Source organism: Rosa rugosa, chromosome 4 (genome assembly GCF_958449725.1).
Source record: "Rosa rugosa chromosome 4, drRosRugo1.1, whole genome shotgun sequence".
NCBI lineage: Eukaryota > Viridiplantae > Streptophyta > Magnoliopsida > Rosales > Rosaceae > Rosa > Rosa rugosa.
The window spans coordinates 14,625,936-14,636,037 of record NC_084823.1 but is presented as its reverse complement, the minus strand read 5'-3'; the positions used below and the strand labels follow the sequence as shown (position 1 = coordinate 14,636,037).

The 10,102-nt window shown below is 35.7% G+C and overlaps 2 protein-coding genes across 24 annotated transcripts; both read left to right on the top strand.

The window, feature by feature from the left end:
- Positions 1 to 1,656: 1,656 nt before the first annotated feature.
- Positions 1,657 to 8,398, top strand: LOC133743136 (putative disease resistance protein RGA1). 23 transcript variants are annotated; one of them, XM_062170939.1, is made up of 12 exons: positions 1,658 to 4,600; positions 4,711 to 4,740; positions 4,833 to 4,894; positions 4,999 to 5,099; positions 5,214 to 5,386; positions 5,679 to 5,722; positions 5,883 to 6,073; positions 6,244 to 6,321; positions 6,714 to 6,867; positions 6,976 to 7,118; positions 8,034 to 8,148; positions 8,374 to 8,398. In XM_062170939.1, the coding sequence occupies exon 1, from the start codon at positions 1,777 to 1,779 to the stop codon at positions 4,591 to 4,593; it is 2,817 nt and encodes a 938-aa protein (XP_062026923.1). In that variant the 5' UTR covers positions 1,658 to 1,776; the 3' UTR covers positions 4,594 to 4,600; positions 4,711 to 4,740; positions 4,833 to 4,894; positions 4,999 to 5,099; positions 5,214 to 5,386; positions 5,679 to 5,722; positions 5,883 to 6,073; positions 6,244 to 6,321; positions 6,714 to 6,867; positions 6,976 to 7,118; positions 8,034 to 8,148; positions 8,374 to 8,398. The 23 variants fall into 23 exon arrangements, with proteins under 23 accessions (XP_062026932.1, XP_062026923.1, XP_062026919.1 ...); XM_062170935.1 differs by having other exon boundaries at positions 5,679 to 5,788; XM_062170948.1 differs by having other exon boundaries at positions 1,657 to 4,600; positions 4,819 to 4,894; positions 5,679 to 6,073.
- Positions 8,170 to 10,025, top strand: LOC133744395 (12-oxophytodienoate reductase 1-like). Its single transcript, XM_062172512.1, has 3 exons — positions 8,170 to 8,173; positions 8,374 to 8,550; positions 9,086 to 10,025. The coding sequence occupies exons 1-3, from the start codon at positions 8,170 to 8,172 to the stop codon at positions 9,436 to 9,438; spliced, it is 534 nt and encodes a 177-aa protein (XP_062028496.1). The 3' UTR covers positions 9,439 to 10,025.
- The last annotated feature ends 77 nt before the right edge of the window (positions 10,026 to 10,102 follow it).

Genomic DNA, 10,102 nt, shown 5'->3' with positions numbered 1-10,102 from the left:
TGGAATCAAGTTGAATACAGCAAAAAACCTTTTTGCTTTTATCTCCTACAAAGTTGAATGCTCCAACCACAATATATCCCTTTTTGCTTCGTCTCAAATGCCATATGCTTCTTACAATGAAACTCCATATTGAGTAATTCCACAATATCCAATATATGAATTGCATGTGGGAAGAGATCAACACACATACAATACCCATGTGATGAAGTGCCAAAATCATTTCCAAAATTCATGTATTTGGGAGCAGCATTGTCTAATACTAAATGAAAGCAGTTCAAGATCGAACAACATTGCAGTAGCTTTTATATCCCCCCCTTCTCCGGGGACCCCGTCCCGTTGTAATTTTCTAATTATAAGTGAAAAAAGGGTGATGGCCAAGCCCTCCCACTGAGTTCCAGCCATAAGAAAAAAAAAATCACATTCACATTATCAATAGACAACACATTTATAATTACACATAGATAAAACCATTAGTTTAGCAACCTATTACAGTACTAGTTAATTACTCTTCCATACCTAATATCACAATTCTATTATAATGTATAATTTTAGAGAGGTTACATTGTAAATAGGTTAATTTATTATAGATTAGTTTAGTCTATGTAAAAGTTTCATTCAAAAATATCATTTTATAAATGTAATTAATGTGATTTCTTTATTTTTAACCGAAATTGAAACTTTCTCTGAAATTTCCTTAAATTTGAAGTACCGAAATCAAAAAATGAAACTGAAATTTGAATCCTTGCTTTCGGTAAAGAGTCCCTGTCTTACCTAATGTTTAATAGTTTTAAGGGTAAAAACTCCAAATGGTACCTGAATTATTGTAAAAAATATTTTTTGGTACCTATGAATTTTTTGTACCCCAAATGGTACCTGAAGTATTGCGCCGTTACCAAATATAGTACATACGTTAACTTTTCCGTTAAAGTCGCCTACGTGGCATGTATTTTTTGAATAAAGACTCCAAATGGTACCCAAACCATTGCAAAATGCATTTTTTGGTACCTATAATTTTTTTTTTTACCCCAAATGGTACCTCAAGTATGTATTTGGTGTTATATCTTAAATTTGTGATCAAACATATTTGAGGTACCATTTGGGGTAAAAAAGAATTATAAGTACAAAAAAATATGCATTTTGCAATAGTTCGGGTACCATTTAGAGTTTTTATCAAAAGAAATATGTGCCACGTAGGCAACTTTAATGAAAAAGTTAACGTAAGAAATATATTTGGTAATGGCATAATACTTCAGGCACCATTTGAGATAAAAAAAAATTATAGATACTAAAAAATACCTTTCGCAATAATTTAGCTACCATTTAGAGTTTTTACTCCATTAAGCAAACTAGTCCCTCTCTTACCTAATGTTTGATAGTTTTATACTTTTATTTAGCAAACTTGCCATCGTTGTTAAGTTCATTTAAACAATCTTTGTGTTGCCATCATAAGCAAACTTTCTCTCTCTCCCATTATTGCAGTAGCTCTACTTTTCTATGATCATGCTTGCAATTATTAAAGAGGAATATATATATATATATATATATATATATATATATATATATATATATATATATATTTTCTTTGGAAGTAATTAAAGAGGAATATTCATAATGCTCTGTTGGACAAATAATTGAGGCGCATTCCTTATTCCCTATCGCATCTGATTTCGACACTATATAATTGGTAGAAGAGAGGTGAGAGCACACTCATTCAACAATTTCATATTCATCTCTATTCTTGTCTCTTTCAATTATAACCGAGTTCTAACACGAAAAATGGCTGAGGCACTCATCTCTGTGCTTCTAGAGCAACTTGCTTTAGTAGTGTTTGAACACACTAAACAAGCGGTGACAATCGTTTTGAATGCTGAGGAAGATGTTCATAGTTTCAGCAGCAATCTCAAAGCCATTCAAGCTGTGCTGGAGGATGCAGAGAAGAAACAAGTGACGGAGGCCAGGGTGAGAGACTGGTTGCAGAAGCTCAAAAATGTATCGTACGAGATGGACGACGTCCTAGACGAGTGGAACACTGAAATTTTGAAACAACAAGTGGAGGAAGGCAAGAAGAAGGTATGTTTCCCCACTCCCGCCAATTGCTTTTGTTTTGGCCAAGTCAATAATGCAATTCATCATCATAACATTGCTAGAAGCATAAAGAATCTGAATGAGAAACTAACTATGATTGTTGCTGAAAAAGAAAAGTATGACTTTCATCTATCCACAATACATGGCACAGATGAGCAGCTTATTCAACGGCAGAAAACTTCATCTCTGGTTGATATATCTACGATATTTGGCCGAGAAGAAGAAAAAGAGTATTTGTTGAGCAAGTTGTTGAGAGAGAGTAACCAGGATAGGGGGAGGTTCCTTGTCATCCCTATTGTAGGGATGGGAGGGATGGGGAAAACGACTCTTGCCCAATTAGCCTATAACAATGAAAAGGTTAAGTCCCATTTTCACAAGAAAGTATGGGTTTGTGTCTCAGACCCTTTTGACGAGATTAAAATTGCCAAAGCGATCATTGAGAATCTAGATAAAAATGAAAGCCAAAGAAATTCAGATGAGTTGGAAACTCTACTGTTATGTATAAGGACACATGTTGAGAAAAAGAAGTTCCTCCTCGTTCTAGATGATGTGTGGACCGAAGACAAAACCAAGTGGGAAAGTTTGAAATTATCAGTAATAATGCAAAGTTGTGAAGAAGGGAGTAGAATACTGGTTACCACACGAAAACAAGGGGTTGCTGAAATGATGAGAGCAACTAGTAGCATGATCCATTTAGACAAGTTGAGCGATAGGGATTGTCTAGCATTGTTCAGTAGCATCGCATTTTTCGAAAGGCAAGAAGATGAGGCTAATGGATTTGGAGCTATTGGTGAGGAAATTGTGAAAAAGTGTAAAGGTTTGCCTCTTGCTGCAAAGACTTTAGGTAGTCTAGTGTGGTGTAAGAAAACAAGAGAGGAATGGCAGGATGTTCTGAACAGTAAGATATGGGAATTAGAAGAAGTTGAGGAACAAGTTTTCCGACCACTTTTACTTAGTTATTATGATTTGGCCCCTGCAGTCAAAAGATGTCTTCTGTATTGTGCAATATTTCCGAAAGATTATGAGTTAGGAAAAGATAATTTGATTGAGGTTTGGATGTCACAAGATTATCTTAATTCAAAGGGAAAAAAAGAAAAGAGAAGAATAGGTCAATATTATTTTGAAAGTCTATCAATGCGGTCTTTCTTTCAAGATTTTAGAAAAGATGAGATGGGAAATGTTTATGGGTGCAAAATGCATGATATTGTGCATGAATTTGTGCAATTTCTTACCCAAAATGAATGCATTATTATAGAAGCGGTTGAGGGTGTTAATCAAAGAATAGAGCTATTGGGTGATAAGGTTCGTCATTTGACCTTAATAAGTGTACCCGAAGGTCCACTTCCTACTTCGTGTCACAGATGTAAAAATATGCGTAGCCTTATACTCCTTAATTCAAAAATTACAACCATAAGCTCCGGTTCAATTATGCAAATGAAATGCCTTAGGACATTGAATTTGAGTGGTAACATGCTCAATGAAGTTCCAAAAGAGATTGGTGAATTGATTCATTTGAGATATATGGATTTGTCTGGTAATGAGGCTTTGAAAGAATTACCGGATGCTATTTGTGATTTATACAATCTACAAACTCTGGTCCTGGGGTGGTGTGATAAGCTTGAGAAACTACCCAAGGCAATGGGAAAGTTGATTAACTTGAAGCATCTATATGTTGATGCTTGTAATAAGCTAAGGTACTTACCGAAAGGGATTGGGAGTTTGAAAAGTCTGCAAGTACTAGACATGTTTTATGTATGTGAGGTTGATGATGAAGCATTGAAATTAGGAGATCTCAGAATCATGGACCAGCTTCAGGGGAGCCTTTCTATAAGATATTTGGGGAAAGATGATGCGAGTGAGATTGAGAAAGCACAGTTGAGGAATAAGGAGCACCTCTCTCATTTGGGAGTATATTTCCATGACAATGAAGATGAAGATGCAGTGCAGAGAAAAGGTGATGAAGAAATACTAAATGCATTGCAACCACATCAAAATTTGGAATCTTTAACCATTGACTATTGCCATTGCACCACCAAGTCTCTCAATTGGATCAAGTCTTTACACAATTTGAGAGAAGTTTATCTCTTTAGTTGGAAATTTTGTGAACTTTTGCCTCCTCTTGGAAAACTGCCATCGCTTGAAATTCTGGGAATATCGGGGATGAAGAAAGTGAAAAAGGTGGGAGTTGAATTTGTGGGAATAGAAGAAGAAGAAGAAGTCTCAGGAATTCTATTCCCCAAATTGAAACGACTCACTTTTTATGGAATGGAGAACTGGGAAGAGTGGGCCTTTCTTTCTGAAATCACATTAATGCCAGGCCTTTCTGAGTTGCGAATTCTGTACTGCCCAACGCTAAAAGCACTACCAGAGTTCCTCTACAAGATAACAACACTGCGTACTTTGGAGATCCGGTGCTGTTCAATTCTGGAACGAGAATACCATACAGGCGTGGGGAAGGAGTGGCACAACATTTCTCACATCCCAAACGTCTCAATTACTCCATGGTAGTGAACAGGTATCGATCACCAAACGCAAAATTCTGAATGAATCTTAACAATATTTACTATGAAATTTATTTTCTTTTAATCTTTATATTTACTCTAATTTTGTATTCTTTTGGAACAGCAAATCCAACCAGCCTATAATTCCGTTCAGGTATTCATATTGTTGGATTTCAACTACTTTGCAAGTTTGCATTCTCTAAGAATATTCTCAGTTGTTTAATCATTGTAGTCCCATGCTTACAGGCTTGTTCAACTTTCTTAAGATGATTCAACTCCAACCCAAACTGATGAACAGATTCTCAGAGGTACTTCTATTTCTCCTTTTCCCTTTTGTTTTTCTTATTTCTCCTTTTCCCTTTTGTTTTTCTTATTTCTCAGGTTGGAATTTTGATTATCTGTTTGTTTGCAGCAAATCATTTTTCCTTCGATGAGGATGTTCTCTATCTCTTTAATTACTAGGCGTGCTTCTATCTCTATCCATGTCCTCTGATGGATTCACACTGCAGTCAGGTCAGGAGTTGAATCCACGGTTTTGGAGTACTTATTTGGCAATGTCCATATTGAAATAAGAATCTTTTACTATGAAAAGTTCTGTTGTGTTCTCACTCTAAGAGTGGTTTTTAGGTTCTTCATGAAGAACTTGCAAACGCAAATGGAATGTGTGCAAGTCAGTCAGGATACGTATGCTAGCTAGATACACTTTAGGGACCACATTGAAGCTTCTAGGACTAAGAATGTCATTGGAGTTGTTGGGGATATGGAATGGACTATTCTTCAGTCGCTTAAATGTTTCATAGGTATATAGCAGTTGCATTATGTTATATTTTAATGTTTCAAGATAGAACAATTGCACGCTAAGATGTCACAACAGTCACATTATATAGCAAAGGAAAGAAAAAGCTATATAACTTAGTTGAAGGGCACTTACAGTATTGGGTGAACTGCTTGCTGATTCACAATTTTATATGTCACGATTTCATTTTATCAGCCTCTTGGGTACAGGAGTTGGTTGTTAATTGGTTGAACGGTCTAAAGATTTAATTCCAGGTGGAGAAATGAATCTGATTTTGAGGAACACATTCTATGCAGGACGGAACATGTATCAGGCGGACTTTCACCACAAAGGAAATTTGGTATGCATTTGACTGATTGAAGTGGCCCTTAACTCAATATGTTATCAATATCTTAAGCAATCCAATGTACGTAATACTGAAAGGCTTCAAATTACGCACTTTCTAGTTGTGAAACTAATTGGCTATGTTTGATATCTAATTTCCATGGCATCGGTTTTAGTGTCTTAGGCGGAATCTTTTTGTGAAAGGGACGTTAATGTTGATTGAGATTTGGTAGATGGGACTTGAAAGATTTTGTATAATCTGCATCCTAACAATAAACATGGAGCCCGATAAATGGTGTAAACTCAGACTGAAAGATTTATTGGACATCCTCTAGTACCAAACCCTGCCACCTCACCATCATCGAAGGTAGTGGTCTAGATCCATTATCTTTAGCTACACCTGCAAATAGTCTAACCATGAGAACTATGGCCCTAACATTGCACATTTATGCATGTATATACATGTGTATGTGTGTGTATTAGTTACAGGTTCATGTTAAAAGTTCAGTGTCTGAAGCTTGTTAAGTGTTTCACTAGGATAAAGGATTTGAAATGCAAAATCAGTTGAAGTTAAATGGTGGTTTAGTAACTGGAGCTACAAGACTCTGTTGAGTGGTGAGTAGTTTTTGTTCCTTGTAATTGTTGCCAGGTGTGTTTGATACTCTTAAATTATTTTGCTTCTTTGTATCAATATCGAATATCGATCATAAGGAACTTTAAGTTCTTTTGTTTGAAACTGGTACTGATTTCTAGGGACCTTCTGTGTTAACTTTTATTGATCGGTAATGTCCCCGGCTTTCTTTCTTCGTAAGATCGAACCTTAAAGCTTTTGTATGTTATACTGAATCACTGATGTCTGCTTCTTACTGATAATTAATTAACTATTTTCTACTCATGGATACAAATAATATATTCAGGTACCATATTTGGGTTTCAAATGCTTTGTGCGTCATAAGAGTACCATTGTTTACTCATTAATTTTTTTTATTGAAATCCGCCGCTTGCAGACGTTGGTTGCTTATTTGTTGAAGCACCAATTGATCAGTAACTCCCACTGGAGAAATGAACACATTGTAGGAAGTAGGATTATCAAGCGGTGGTGGTACACACCAAAAAGATGGTATCCATTCGACTCGTTGATGTGGCTCTTACATATACTAGGTAAATGTTATCAGAATCTTAAGTAATCCGATTTATGGTTTTAGGTCTTGAATACAACTACTTTCTAAATAATCAAATCATCAAATTTTACTAGCTTTGATATCTTAGGCTGAAGCTTTTTGTTGAATGGTTAAAGGGAGTTGGAAGCTGTTTGTGCAATCTGTATCATATAGTAGCCACGGTAAATGTATTCTGAAAGATTCGTTGGACATCGTCTCACTCAAACTCTGCCAACATCATCATCGTCGAAGGTAAATAAATATAGGGTCCAGATCTGTAGTACTCCATTTAGTTAAGCTACATTCCCATATAGTCTGGCCTTGATCAAAACCAGTGGCCATAAGATTGCAAATATAGCATTCGATATATATTTACTTACAGGTTCATGTTTAAATTTAAGTTTAGTTTCTAAAGCTCGGTGAGTGTATTTATACTAGGATAAGGGATTTGAGGATACAAAAAGTTGAAGGTAAAAGTTGGTTCAGTAATTGGAGTTGCAGGATTATGTTAGTATGGTAAATTGTTTCATTTCCTTGTAGTTCATGTCTGGTGTGTGTTACATATTCTTTTGTTAACAGCTTTGTTTTTCCATATTTACTTTTTCAATCAAGTTCCCATAAAAAATTTCTTTTGTTTCATATTTTCCACCAGATTCAAAGTTCTGTTAGTAACTTAACATAATTACTCCTTCTGCACAGGGGGGAAAAAAAAAAATCTCCTCCACAAAATTTTACAGTTAATTGAACTTCTGAAGCCCAAGTTCATCCAAGCTGATTTTCCAATGCAGTATGGCGAGAGCTATGGACTATTGCTTTTCATCATGTGCTTAATATATGATTTAAAAGTACATTATGTTATATTCTTATGTTTCAAGATAGAAGAATTGCATCAATACACTTGAATGTCATATATTATGTAAAAGAAGAAAGCTACATATTAGTTGAAGGGATTTGGTGAACTGCTTGCTAACTTACAGTGGTTACTATATCTTATACTTCATTTCATCAGCCTCTAGAGTCCTGTCTAAATAAAGATTGCATATTTGAGCCTCTAGTATAATGCATTTGATTTTCGTCCATTGATTTGATGATGATACTGTATCAGGCTTGTGACAGTTAAATCTACTAATGCACTACTAAGAGCTTGTTGCGATTGGCTTGCCATAGGCATCATGGATTCAAGTACCCTTGCAATTGGACTAAGAAAAGAGGATGAATTACAGATCAGGGGTTTCACCACCGGTCACCAGCTGACTGCGTGCCAGACTGCCAGTTATCTCTGGTAAGTGTAAATAAATGAAACATGGGTATGTTTGATTGTCTCCAGAGACCCATGCATAATTTAGTAAGCTTGATGGCAAGTAATAGTACTTTTTGTAATCATCATGATCAATATTGGTGATGCTTCTGCTGTTGTGACTGGCTATTGATCAGTCATCAGTGGATTTGATAATCCTCGAACAGTCTTTTGTATTCAGATTGTGATTCTTATCTCTTATACTTTCAGTTTTTCAACCAAATGGACAAGCTCCAATATCTTCTACTGACAAGCCACTAACCCCTCAAGTACTATCTAATGGTGTTGATGTTGCTGAATTCACACATCCAAGGCAATTAAGGACATATGAAATCCCACAAATTGTCAATGACTTTAGACTTGCTGCAAGGAATGCAATCCAAGCTGGTAATCTTCCTTCAACTTGATTATGAATATCTTCATTTGAGCTGAAGCAAAATATACTGTTCAAGTGTAGTAAAAGGGAATAGACTTACTCAAAGAGATGCATGCAGATTAGTTACATACGTATTTTGAGGTCTAGTTGAAACTACATAAACACAATGGCATGAATTGAATCAAAAAAAAAAAAAAAGCAGAGTTATTCTTCACCCTCCATATCAAGAATAATTTTTAGTGGTTTTGGCTGCTGAAAATGGAAAAAGGAGTCTTTCACTCTTTTCTTGTTTTATAAAAGAATGATTATATCTTCCAAATTGCAAGATTGGATTTTAGTTGTCTAAATCACTCCTTGGTGCCCAAATGTGACCCTCGTAAGAGTAGGGATTTCAGAAAAGATATGGTATCAAAGACATAATGTTAGAGCTATAGTAGAATAAGTTTTACTGACAAGTTTTACCTTTTCCCTATAGAAGGGATCTGACTTTTGCTAATCATAAAAATTTAAGTAGCTAACATCATTTGTACTTTGTCTGATATACAGGCTTTGATGGGGTTGAAATTCATGGAGCTAATGGTTACCTTATTGATCAGTTTCTGAAAGACCAAGTGAATGACCAAACAGACCAATATGGTGGATCTCTAGAGAATCGCTGCCAATTTGCTCTGGAAATCATTGAAGCTGTTAATGAAATAGGAGCAGATAAAGTTGGAATTAGATTATCTCCATTCACGGACTATATGGAAGCAGGGGATTCAAACCCTGAAGCAGTAGGCCTTTATATGGTTCAATCCTTGAACAGATATGGGATTCTGTACTGCCATGTGATTGAGCCAAGAATGAAGGAAGCTGAAGCTGGAGTAAAAAGTGAAAATGCTGAAGTCTTTAACCCATGAGAGAAGCTGTTCATGGCTAAGGTGGTTTTGATAGGGAAGATGGGAACAATGCAGTGGCTGAGGGTCGTGCAGATCTTATTGCTTACGGCCGTTGGTTCTTGTCTAATCCAGATTTGCCAAAGAGATTTGAGTTCGATGCTCCTCTAAACAAGTGTGACAAAAGTATTTTCTGTACTTCTGATCCAGTTGTTGGTTACACTGATTATCCATTTCTTGAGACCACTGCTCAACTTTCCAGCAGCCTTTGGTCCAATGTAAATTATATGTGTATAATCTGCTCCAATGTAAATTTATAATCACTTTTGTTAGGTGGTATGCATAAATGTGAATACTTAGAGAGGCAAATAGTGAAGGAAAGTTTCAGGCAGAGGTTGGCAAACCAGTGATAGTCAGTCTCCATTTTATAGTATGCCTGGGTTGAAGTTCTAAACTGGAATGTACCAAGTGTGCATGTTGTGCCTTGCTAAAATGTGAACTGATATGCGATTATCTTATGTATCAATTGATACAATTTTGAACAGTTATATGAAGACAGCTTTTTATTCACATTTATTTATAATCAAATATAGATACATTAAAGAAGCTCATATAGATACATTAAAGAAGCTCATACACATCTTTACATCTTTGTTTATGAAGATACTTCTTACTGCTTTTAATGGGA